Raw genomic sequence first — 13,726 nt, 5'->3', positions numbered from 1 at the left:
ATATACAATTTTAGATTAGAGTCTCTGCTGTGTGAAAGCTATTGCAAAGGGCCAAAAGTGGATCCTGGAAGACTTACTAGAAACTGGGTGAAAATCGGTGGTGACATGTCTTGGACCAGGGGAAGGAGGGTGGAAATGGAAAGAAATGCCCAACTGAGGGTATGTTTTGGAGGAAGAGCCAATAGAACAAGCTGAAAATAAGATGGGTTGGAAGGGAGTGATTGAAAGAGAAGAACAGAGTATGGATTCTTCCCAAATTTTCTTCCTAAGTAATCATGCATTCTAACCTCTAGTCTCTGTAGCAGTTTTAGTTACTAGCATTTTTGCACAGCACTTCATATTCACTTGCTATTTTTTTCCATCATGCTTGGATTGTAAAATTATAGAATGTCAATTTTGGATGATACCATAACATTCTTCCTCCCACCTGACAAAGTCGAACTCATCCTTAAGACTCATCTCTTCTATGATGACTCCGCCCTCCGGGAAGACTCAGGAATAGCCCATCTACATTATTTGTTGCACACGCTTCCATAATAGCAATAATTTTCAAAAGTTTTTGAGTAAATTATTATCACTATCACCAATCAACTAAGCTCCCAGAGAGCAGAGAAGTTTTTAAAATCTTTGTAACTCTTATTACAAAGTATTTGCAGAATGAGTGATAAGTACATAAAGGAAAACAATTGGGTGATTTCCCTTTACTTGAACTATGGCAACTGGTTACTGCATCACTTCTTAAAAATCTCTGGTAGTCACCTGAATGCTTACAAAGGCAGACTATTCCATTCAGATAGGTCTAATTGTTGGGAACTTCTTATACTGCGTCAAAATCTTCTTAGAGTTTTCACCTTTTATTTTAGTTTTATCTACTTGTTAAATGGATAAAGATACGCCAAATGCAAAATTCCTTTTACCACATGGCAGTGATAAATGAGTTACAAAAACTCTACAGAGAATATCCTTGCACTGTACAGGAAATAGGACTAATAGGAATTTCATTAACTTCCAGAACTCAGCATTATATTTATAGGGCTCTGAACATTCAATTTGCAAGAAAGAGTATTATGAAACATATATTAAGGTCCCAGAAGGAATAATTAATCACCAGCATCACTCAGAAGTGGGTAAAGAAGAGGGGGAAAATATCACTGTCAGTCATCCATCTTCCCATTATAGAGGGGCTAATTATCTTTAAATATCAAACGTATGTGTTTATACCTATACATGCATATATATGTCTTTTAAATTTATACTACTTAAAAGCAGTTAAGCATTTCCATTATAAATGAGTTCAGATTGAGATATCTGTAAATTTGCTACTGACAGTTTCCCAGCCAGAGTTTTCCTGGTAACAATACCTCTTACTTCTATACATACAGAAATTCGAACTGACAAGCAAAGGAGGACATACTACAGACTCAGGTATATATGAGTTCCAAGGCTAACTCCTACAAGCCTCGTGACTTTAAGAGATTATCATGATTCTGACTTGAAATCGCTGCTTCTTCATTTCTGCAAAATGGGGTAACATCCCTTTCTCATGGGTTTATGGCGAGAATTTAAACTTAAATCTTGCAACACAAAGATGTGCACTAAAGTACTCAACAAATACCATTATAAAATAGTAAATTATTACTATTATCTTAGCAAGCGGTTAGCAGCTCCAGAAAACTCTGTCAGGGATTTTGCAAGAAAAATTCTTAAATGATGTTGAAGCGGTCAGAGTTGAAAGGCTACTGGGGGTCACATAAGCCAAATGACATGACTCTATGACAGATCTTTCACTGACAGCTAAAAAGCTTGAATATTGACTACTCTACCTTGAGAGGATATATATTATCATTTATAAAATTATTCTGAATTTATAAAATACCTCAAGCAACCTTTGCCTCATGTGCAGATGATGATGTGAAATCTTCTTATTAGATGGCTTTGCTTGTTTTCAAATACTTTATATTACTGATAATAATACAAACAATTACTGACATTTATAAGCAATTTACTCTGAATCTGGCTCTGTATTAAAGTCTTTTCACAAGATTGCCTTATTTAAACTTTAAAACAACTGAATAGGTAGCTATTCTATCTCACTTTACAGAATTAGAAACTGAAGTTTGGGGAAGGCTATGAGGGGAAGGATATGACTATGTCTCAGGTACTGTTCTAAGCCCTAAATAAATATGAATTCACTTAATCTTCAAAATAGCCTTATGAGAAAGCTTCTGTCATATGCACCCCCATTTTACAGATTACAAAATGGAAGCTCAGAGTCTTCAAAGACATACAAAGTCACATGACTAATAAACGGCATCATCGAGATTCTAACCCAGGTAACCTGGCTCTTGGGGCCATTGTCTTGACAGCACAAGGTGCTGTTTCTGACCAATGGCAGAGCAAACGGCCTCTGCGGCCAGTAATCCTAGCTGCTTGGCTATGTTACATCACTTATATAATTTTCATTTTAAAGAGGGTAAATGGAAACTCAAAGAGGCTGGGGAATTTGGCAAGGTCACACAGTGATCCACATTTTAACCTCTAAGCTGTGCTGTTTCCTCTTTTAAATAGCAAAGGTCTCACTTTCAAACGAAAATCACTAAGTCTGTATCCACTGGATAGATTATTACAAACAAACAGAAAAGCTTGTTGCTCCTTATAGAAAGAAACTTGTAAACTAGTGGATATATTCTTTCTGCTTAGATTTATACTTTCCTGTGAAATTCATCTGTGGTGATTCAACATGACTGATTTTTTTTTTTACAGAATATATCTGAGATCCACAAGTATGCTGCACATGACATATTTTAAACTTTATAATTTGTTGTTATACTTTTGAAACGTGGATTGATTTTGACATCTTAATTTCTCCTCTGTCAGAGAGGGTCTCTGGAGTTAGACATATCTGCAGACTCCCATGTGATCCAAATACAAAGGCTTTAAATGAATTATTGCTACTAAGTCAGAATAGCAGACTTAAATGAGGGAGCCCAAGACCTGAAATACAATAATTATACATTTGTTTGCATGAGTATATAAAGCCCCAGAAAAAAGGACTTAAACAAAGCACTTAGGTTTTTTCATTGAGGGAAAATAAATCATTGTAATGATTTTCTTTACTTAAAAAACCATACATTTAATAAATTTTTAGACCACGTACACTTGACCTTTTCCTAACTGCAGCAGGTCCTACATCCTATTTTTCCTGTTGTCAAACCGTACACTTGCCCAAAGTGCAGACATTCCTCCTCCCTAACCATCTCCTCACTGAAAGGACAGTGAATAAAAATGAAGACACAGCAACACTGATTCGTTTCTGATTGATTAACACTTGCCCCAGAACAACAAGCAAAATGTTCTCTTTGTAACTGTCTAGTAGAATATATATTTAAAAATACAGCATATGGTATATATTTTAATATGTGAAAAGTAAAATATAAATAAATATATGCAAAAACAAAGTTAACAAGGTATAAATATAATCATTATATAGATTATTATTTTCACCTAGAAACATATGATGCTATGGGAAATTAATATAAATTTGATGTTGAGAAAGCAATGCCTTATAAATAACATTTAAAAGACATGCACAAAATCCCAGAATATAGAGTATGCATCTTATATGCATCATGTCTGTTATTCTTCCCAACTCTGCAAGGTTGATCCTACTATTCCTATTTGACAGCTGAAAATAATGAGACTAAGAGATAATTAAGTTCTTTCTCTAAAGTCATATAGATAGTAAATGGCAGAGATGGGCATTAAGTCTACACCTGCCTGGTTCCAGAGCTCTTCCTCTTTACTATTATGGTACACTTTCTCCCATGAGTGAAAACAAAAATATCTCTAAACTCTATAAAAATGAGAATTATTTTAAAAGACTAACAATAACCATGACAGTAGTAGCAGTGAGAGTAATAGACACAGGAGAAAGTCATGGCATCTGGGTTCTATTTTGCCTTTGACAATAAATAGGTTAACTTTCAAAGGCAGATTCTAGTTCTTAGGTGGAGGGGAGGGGAAGGGAGGGGAAGGAAGGGGAGGAGGGGAGGAGAGGAGGAAAGGGAGAAAGGAAGCGGGGGAGGGGAAGCGGGGGAGGGGACTAGCAGGTTGGAGGATACAGGAGGCTTTCTCTTGAAAAAACCCAATTCTAAATCTCTATCTTCAGAATGAAATTCTGTTCCAAAATGCCCATGTGAAACAGGACTCGGCAACCTCCCTGAGAGTCAGTGTGTACAGCTGTGGAAGTGCAGGGGCCGCCTTACCTATAAATGAAGGGAGCCACCGTGGCGGTGTTGGGGTGGCTGTGCTGCTGCTGTTGAGGGAGTTGGACAGCACCATTTCCGCCCTGCGCACTGCCTTGCGCCCCGGGCGCGGCACAGGAACCAGCCAGGGAAGCATGGCTGGCCTCCCTTCCTTCCAGAGGAGCAGGGCAATTGGATGTGCTTGCTTTCTCAGTGGTGATGGGCTTAGGTGAAGACAGGGAAGGGCTTCCCTTGGTAGTCCTGAATTTTTCAGACTCTTTGCTTGCTGCGCTGCCAGGGGAAATGGTCTGCTTCGCCGTGGGCACCTTGGAGCCAGGTTTCGGAATCCCACTGGAGGATGGGATTAAGCTTTCCTTCTTGGCTGCCGTCGTCTTGCTGCCCTTTGGGATTAAGCTTGCAATTTTAGAGGCCTTTTTTGGAGCCGGCTCCATCACCTGATCTCTCTCGTCCTTGACTGGTTTTTCAGTGCACACTTTAGTTTTGTCCCTGCCCTTTTCCTCTTTTTCCTTTGGCTGTAGCAAAGACTTTTTATTGCTGAGATTTTTGCTTCCAGCTTTTGGAGGGGTTAATTTAGGTGACACTTTGGGGCTGCTATTTGTTGAGCCACCGCTGTTCAGACCACTGTTAAAACCTTCCATCTCACCAGATTCAGAAAAGGCATCGTCCTCCTTCCCACCATCACTGAGTCCTGAACTGGGAGACTGTGGGGGGCGTAAAGCAGTCCGGGCGTTGACCAGCTTGAATTTCTCAAGCATGGATTTCTGTCCCGAGGGAGCTGTTTTGACCCCTTCTGAGGCAGCGGGCTTCAGTCTGTCTGCAGACGGTGTGGGGGAGGTGGCCGGGCTCGCCTGCTTCACGGCCAGCATGGTGGAGGTGGCGCTGTGCTTGGCGTTCATGGACTTGCTGCGCCAGGGCTTGCTGGTGCTGGGAGAAGGGATGGCGGAGGCAGGGGGCTGCCCAGCCGCGCCGGGGGGCTGCATGCTACCATTTACACCTGAAGATGGCTGAGGTCCTTTGGAGGAATCTGGTTGTGGTTAAAAACAAACATTGTTTGAAGGCTGATTAGTTTTTGATCACTTACATCACACAACTGAGTGTACCTAACTACAGGCCCAGAGAAGACTCTCCTCTGAACTGGAAGCTGACATGCTATGTGGCATCGATCATTTCTGTGATGCGGCTGTGTACCATATATCAGACATTCCATGCCTGAGAGGCATTGATTTTTAGGGAAAAAAACAACACTTTTTTCCCCATTCTAAAATTAGTCTTACCCAAATTAATTTTGCTGGTCGCAGATGCCTAAAGATGAATAAAACACTATCCCTCACCAACACAGTTCTCTGTATTTTTTCCAACTACTACTGGAGCTCACAGCAGTAAACAGATATTCCACGTGGCCTTATAAAACCAATATTAAGAAATTGCTGTAACTTACAAGGAGCCCGACTTATTGTTATCTGATTAAATCTGCTTTTGAATCATGATTTAGCTTTTTGTTAATAATGTTTATTTTTACTTGTATAAAATAAGTATTCAAAGGTATGGTTATATGGATCAAAAATCTATTAAGAAATACATATATATAGTAATATATATGATTTTTATAACAATCCTATAAGGTATATATTAATATTATCATCCCAATTATACAAATAATTTTATAAAACAGAAGCAAAAGAACTTACATAAGCTGTCCAAAGTCACTCAGCATGGACTTGAACTGATTCGAGAGGCTGTGCTCTTAACTAGCACACCTGCAGCCTACAATGGTAGCCCAACAGACTTTAAATTCTAATAAAAAATCAAGTTACTTTTTGGAGGCTATAAGAAAATTAGGACTATTGTCATATAAGTACTTACAACGCACTAGTGTTTACCTACGTTCCACTCAGAAATCTCACTATGATATGAATTTTTATACAACTGTTTTAGCACTGATTAATGCCTGATTACAAGTCTTATGTTTAAGCATGAAAAACTAAAACAAAAAGAGATTTTATAACAGTGTATGGAATAAAAAAATAACTGAGTTTGGAGTGGAAAGGTCTCAGTATAAATGTTAACATTCGGGAACTATAATTCCAGTCATATTATTTACCTTAAGTTTCATCTACCGTAAATACCTTCCTCTTTCATCCTTTTTTTTGAGAAATGGAGTGATAAATGATTAAATTAAATATTTACGTAAAGGAGGCAACATTGCTCCTGCTAACATACTAGGTATTGACAAATAAATGCAAAGCTATTTTTGATGAAATGTCCAAAGGAAATATTTTATTAAAAAAATCCTTTCATAATATTCAGGAAATATACCCTATACAATTCTATTTTTCATAAATATAAAACTACAATGCTTTTACTTTTAAATGTTTTCTTCAAAGGTATCAAAATGCATGATAAACAATATGAAATTAAGCCAATTGGTATAGAGTAACTGTCTTACCCATTTTTCAGAAGAAGAAATTTACAGACAAAAAAAGTTAATAAAGAATTAGAGATAGGAAAAGAGGTCGAATTGTTAAACATTTGTGTGAGTTTTGTTTTTAAGTGTGCCTAATATAATGCAATAGAATTTTGAAGTTTATATTATCAATAACAGTATAGACAAATGTATTTTATATTAAGCTTTCTTTTTTTATATATATATATATATATATATATATATATATTAAGCTTTCTTAAACAAGTTGGTACACCAACATTGACTTCTCAGTCTCACTACCTTTCTATGATTCCTTATTTTAACTGGTGAAAATTAGTGTTAAGACTGTACATATACACTCTGGATTAAAATATAGTAGTTTACTGATAAGTCAAAATTCTTACATGATATATTTAAATTTTAAAGCATATGATACACTGATCTTTTCTAGTATTCATGTGAAGTGTGCAGTTGCATCCATTTCTAGAATATTTGTAGGACTCCATTTGGTTTATACACAAACACTAAGGTGTTTTGAAAAACTAATTTGACTAATTCCAGACAAGTCCAACAAGAGCCAAAACGTCCACTGTCTCAAATACGTTCACTCTCAGTGAATGAATCTCAGTCTTCTACTTCTATCTGTTTTAAGTATAGGTAATTCCAAATTTATTTCACATACAGATCCCTTTCAGAGCCTGTGAACATTTTACCATGATTTGAATCATTCTCAGTAGCAGATACAGCAGGTTGATTACCTATACATAGAAATGCCTACCAAACACTTCTTCAGAATAACTCTTACTAATTAGTCAGGTCTCACTTTGACCTCACTTCCTCTGGGAAAAAACAAACACAAAAACATTGTCCTCACCTCTGACCCTCTTCCAAGCACCAACTTTGGATGAGGTGACTCTGCTACACTCTTTGATAGCTAATTATGTCTTCTATTATAGCCATTGTAAGTCCACTGTAATCGCCCATTTTCCCCACTGCACTGCACTGCACGTACATTCCATAAAAGCAAAGACCATGCCTGTATTATGCGTAGTTTTATACTGTGCACACAGTACCTACCATGTGATGAGCACTGAACTATTTGCATACATTAGCTCAATCCTTCCAACAACTGCATGAAAATTGTATTTCCCTCATTTTGCTCATGAAGAAACTGAAGCACAAAGAGCTTAAATAACTTCGCCAAAGTGAACACAATCTGTAAGTGACAGAACTGAGGAGTGAACTTAGCTCGGTTTCTAAGTTAACTCTGTCAACCACTATACTATTTTTCAAATATATAAGGGTAAGTACAATGGCTTATCAATTATAATATTATTCAACAAACAGAGAAACATAGAAAATAGTGCATATCAAATGAATGCCTTTAACAGAACTTGATGAAGTGAACTTTATTTCTCAATTACCTAGATTCAACTGGAAACTAAGAATAACTCCAAACAAAATGCATTTTCTCAAGTTCTGTGACTTGTAGACATGTCCATGCATTTCACACAGTGACTTCATCATTTTGCTGATTTCTCTCCAACATATATAGCTCTATTTTTCTACTGTTTACAGAAATATTAATCAATATTATTCAGTTCCTACAATCTCTAGAACTTGTATCTAGCACATCTGTTAATATTTACTGAGTGGCTATTCTGTGCAAGACTCTCCAGTCTCGTCAAAGGGAAGAAACAAGACTCATAAAAGATGAATGGCATATATTAAACATTAAACGAGTAGGAGGTGGGAAACAAAATGGTAGAGATCAGAAGTACACAAAGGGCTGTACAATATTAAATAAGATCAAGGCACATGAGCTAAGGGAGATATGCAGGCATTCAAGGCAGTAGGGATATATATTTTTTGTAGGAAACTATGTAAAAATGTACTCCATTTACATTTTAAAAATACGTACATACATATAGTGGGAGATGGAGTTGGAAAGAAACATCGTATCTGCCCAAAATCAAAGTATAGTTTGTTGTGTTATTGTTAAGAGGAACATGATGGCATCCTATTGAATTTATCTTCCCTTTCTTACATTGATCTCAAAAGTTATTTGTGATATTTCTTATTCTATAATGAAAAGAATATTAATAATTGTTACAAATATAAAAATGCTGACTGGCACATTATTGAAAGTTCCTTATATTATTTCACATTAGTGTTCCCAACAACCTGATGAGGAGGGAAGGGCTCCTATTTCTTTTCTGTTTTTGTTTTTTTGTTTATTTGTTTTTGACAGTTTCATACTCAGTTACTTTGTCTCCCTTTCTTGGGGAAGGGCTCCTATTTCTACTTCACCCTTGTGGAAACCGAAGCTTTGAGAGCTTAAACAACTCATTCAGTGGTGCACAGCTAGTGAGGAGTGTGTGGTGGAGCTGGGATCTGACCCCATGGGGTGTGATGCTCGAGCCCGAGCTCTATAATCCTCTTAGAATGTCTGACATTTTAAGTGTTTAACAAAAGTGGGCTTAAATTTTAATGTGCCTTTAAGTCACTGAGGATCCTACTGAATGCACATATTCAGCAGATCTGCGGGCGGTGCGGGGTGCGGAGATTTTGCATTTCTAACAAGCTCCCATAGGATGCCTGATGCTGCAGGTCACAGACCATGTTTTGAGTTAAAATTTGAACAGACTTGGAAATCACAGCAATTGCTGACATTCTCAGCTTTAATGAGTTCTTTCTTATGACAGCATCCATATTGGCTAAACTCACTACATATTCCATAGCTGTGCAGAATTAATAGTCCCCCTAAATGCTTGGCAATTGGTGGTGAAGGATCCGTAAAATCAAAAGGAGCCCATCAGGTTTACCTAGTGTCCTTTATAACCACATATTTAGTGCGTGTCTTCTTTGTTTCTGTAACTAGGTTAAGAAGTCAGGATGGACCTAGAGATGATCATACTAACTGAGTTAAATCAGACAGAGAAAGACAAGTGTCATATGATATTACTTATATGTGGAATCTAAAAGATGACAGAAATGAACTCATTAACAAAACAGAAACAGACTCACAGACATACAAAACAAACTTACGGTTACCAAAGGGGGAAGGGAGTGGGGAGGGATCAATTAGCAGATACACAACACTATATACAAAATAGACAAACAACAAGGTCATGCTGTATAGCACAGGAAACTCTGTTCAATAACTTATAATAACCTATAATGAAGAAGAATATGAAAAAGAATATATATGTATAACTTAATCACTATGCTGTACACCAGAAACTAACACAGCATTTTGTAAATCAACTATAATTAAACAAAAGAAGTCCGGGGACTCCTACCCTTTTCTGCCTGTGAGCTTTGGTGAAGATGAGAAGAGAGGGTAAAAAGGACCAGTCAGGATGCTTTGTAAGTGAGCAGACATTAGCTAGACAGACTGCTGGAGGAGTTCAAGTACAGAGGGATTTCAACATCACGACACCCAAAAATGAGACACAAGGGATTCCAAATTGTAACACCCATCTCCAACCCACAGTCATGGTCACAGCAACAGCTGCGAAATCTATCTTGGAGGAGTACACACATAAAAGACACTTCTCTGAGCTCAACTCGAAGTCGGTCCCGAGCTCATCTCCATACAGCAGCCAGGAGGTGCTTCAGGTTTCATTAAGAGCACGCATCATAGGTCACCCTGCACCCGGGAAGCATCGGAATAATGAGCGTCTCTCTGGACCCCTCATAAGAAAGGCTGTACAAAAGCAGCTCGAATGGCAGCGTCCGCAGCTCCTGCAGAGTGGATGCTGCCGCAAAGTCTAGTCTCTGTCTCTCCGCCACGTGTATATTCAATAGTGAGCAGCCTGGTCTCACAGATACATTTCTGAGTGTTGTTAACTCAGCTTCCGACTATGAACGAATGGTTACCCGGGTATGTGGCAGAGAACAGGTATCCCTGCAATAAATCTGTGTCCTGCATTTGCAGGGCTTCTCTCTGCCTGTGGCTGATTCTAATCTCTGGCCTCCAAAAAGAATGGTTCCTCCACCTCCTCTCCCTTCCCTCCCCTTCTTCTCCCACCCACATCCACCACCACCAACTCCGCTACAACCAAATAAGATGACTTGTCATCTGCTTGCTTTTCCCAAGTACTTTGATACATGGTATCACATGGCAAGTCTTCACACATGCATTTGATTTAAACCCGTAATAATTTGCAACATATGTATGACTTTTCTTGCTATAAATGAGAAACTTGAAGAAAGAGAAAGTAACTTGCTTCAAATCATACATATAGTAAAACTTAGAGAAGACAGACTCAAAGTGGAACCCTGGCTTATGTGACTCCAACATTTGGTGGCTTTTGAATCTCCTTTCCAAACGTTTGCTGCTGGTATGGCTCTCCACAAAGCCACATGTTTGACACAATGGTGAAGGTAACTGGGTAACACCCTGAAATGTGGGTTTCCATCTTCCTCAATGAGCAGAATATAAATGGGGATAATATCACACAAGACACTCAGTATTCAGTACACTGTATACTCTCTCCTTCGGCATCCTACTTGGCACCATGCTTCTGAGGTGATGTAAGAATAGATTTTAATTCCTGATTAGAAAACATCTACATTTTGCAGACTTAAGTTTTAGTTATCTCATTTTCCAAAAAAAAAAAAAAAAAGATAACTTGGATGACCTGGGAAAGATGCCAATCTAGTTCTAAAATTAATACATGGAGGTAAATGCGGCAGTCACAACAGGCATATGGGAAGTTTAGAGAAAGATGATGGCTTCAAGAGCTTAGGGCCATGTGGCCAGCAGTGATACCAGTCTGTGAGAGGAGCAAGGGACACCTCAGTCAGTTCTCTCTCCTTCACTGAGTTATGTGCTGCTTAGAGCAAACCAGCTTTCACTCATGAAGCAACAGAAAATACACAAAGTAACAACAACAACCAAGATGACACCAGCATCACTCTTTCCAAAGTAGTCACTGCATAGCAGACACTGTGCTCAGCGACATACATGGTCCCTGCTAAATATGGGACAGCTTCAGCATCACAGATCATTATGGAAGGAAGGGACTGATGAATCAACGTGACCGTGGCAGTGAGTGTGGTGAATAATTAACTTAGACTCTCATTGTGCAATGATATACCGAAATACGTTGAATATTTTGAAAGTTAAAAAAAAGTAGCATTCAAATTTAAAGATGTCTTGCTACCCACTGGCCCCTTGTCACCTCAGCACACTGTCTTCCATAAACGATGGCTTGCAAAATAGCTCAATCATCCATTTTATGATGACTCAGCAAAAACATGGGATAGCATCACAGGGACCCTAGAGGCACTGTCCATCCTGCACACGCACATACTGTACCATTTGTAATGGGAAAGTGCAGCTTTGTGGAGTATTGCAAAATGCAGGGAGGCTTCAATTTACCAGCCAGTTTTTTTTTTTTAAAGTATGTAATGCATGTACAGGCATGTATAATATGCGTACACCTCCGTGTGCGGGCATGCACACATACATAAACAACATACATGCCCAAGTTTGTTTATTCAGATCCCTTGATTTATGTACCTAATTATTTTGCCTCATGAAAATTCCTAAGATTAACCTGAAATTACCATGTTAACATTATATTGTATATTTGTGTAAATATTAAGGAAATAAAGCAAAAAGTCATGGTGGAACACATAATTAAAACCTGAGAAAAGGAATATAATAAATAAAACATACGTGCATCGCCTTGAAAAGAAAGTAAGACAGTTCAGTTCTTTGATCTTATAGTAATTTCAGGGTGATTAAAAAAAAAGTGTGTGAGAACTGCATAACTATGTTTTAACGGTCAAATTCCATGACTAATACTGCATTCACGTAAAACCTACAGTTTTAAAAAGTTCAACTTCAATGTTGCCAAATTCTCCGTATCAATCCTACTGAATCTATGTTGAGTGTAAATGAAAGAAAGTGCTTCCACACTGGAAGATACTTCGTTAGAATCCAGGAGGACAGAAGAGGAATCTCCTCTTCTTTAGATGAACAGGTACAAGGTAAGAACCACATGGGAGAAACAATTAAGAAGACGGTAGCAGGCCCGCTGGTACTGTGGCATGTTTCTTAGCAACACGGAAAAACATCCCTTTCACAACAAACTCTGTCAAGGAATTACTGTTTACAGATCATAATTCAGAAACTGAATTCCAAATAAAGCTAGAGATATTTACAACCCTAGTAATACTAAACTGTTCAGCCTTTTTCACATTTATCACCTACGTTTTATAAAACAAGAATTATTTCTTAATTTAATTTGCTTCAGGCATGTAAAATGTATGTTCAAATGAACCAGGGTATTTTTTTTTTTAAAAGATCCTTGATTTCCAGTGAACAGATATTTGGTTTTTCTTTAAAGCGTATCCCTGTCTAGAGTAATCACCTAGGCTGCATGGGCCAGTTGACAAATGCTGGTATCAGAGCATATTTTTCATAGTCAGTTTCTGAGTGGCAGGTCACCGAGAGAAGAAACTCAGACTCGCACAAGAAATGCTTCCCTGCAAACAATGGTATCTTCATTTCACCATTTGTTCTGAGAAATTTGTTCCCGCTTTCCGACAGACTGGCAGGATGGTATTACTTTCCATTTTAACATTTCTATTTCAGCCTTCTCTGCAAGTGATAATTAATCTGTGGCCATGTTCACTGACATTTTAATTCATTCGGTGAGATGAGCAAACTATTTTTTGAATGGCATTATTTAAAAAAATGGTATTAGACGCATTTGAAGTGCAATTTGTGATTCTCTATTGATTTCCTTTCATTAGGTAAGTCACACAATTTGCAAATAAGCTCTTTTTACAACCCCATACATGCGAAACGCTACTGGGCTTTCAACAGTATGTTTTTTAAGAAAGAAGTGAAATTATTTTCAGTGTGAATAAACATTTAGTGTCTATTACAAATTCTCAAGATTCCTCAATTGAGTCATAACTCATCATCTGAGACTTGTTATAAAAAAAGTGGGAAGTACATTTTCACTTAGAAGCATTCAGGGAGCACATTTACAGACAGTCTGGTTAATTTTTCAAG

The 13,726-nt window shown here is 37.8% G+C and overlaps 1 protein-coding gene across 5 annotated transcripts in view; it reads right to left on the bottom strand.

Annotated features, from left to right (window-relative positions):
* The window catches only part of NAV3 (neuron navigator 3), a 730,605-nt gene that overhangs the window by 161,190 nt on the left and 555,689 nt on the right, over positions 1-13,726 (bottom strand). For all 5 annotated transcript variants that reach the window (XM_064491553.1, XM_064491556.1, XM_031463093.2 and 2 more), the window contains one exon: positions 4,266-5,289. In XM_064491553.1, coding sequence (XP_064347623.1) covers positions 4,266-5,289 — 1,024 coding nt within the window. The remainder of the gene's footprint in view (positions 1-4,265; positions 5,290-13,726) is intronic.

The sequence above is a fragment of the Camelus dromedarius genome, chromosome 11, assembly GCF_036321535.1.
Source record: "Camelus dromedarius isolate mCamDro1 chromosome 11, mCamDro1.pat, whole genome shotgun sequence".
Lineage (NCBI taxonomy): Eukaryota > Metazoa > Chordata > Mammalia > Artiodactyla > Camelidae > Camelus > Camelus dromedarius.
The sequence above is the reverse complement of the archived record's forward strand: the minus strand, read 5'-3'. Positions and strand labels throughout refer to the sequence as shown.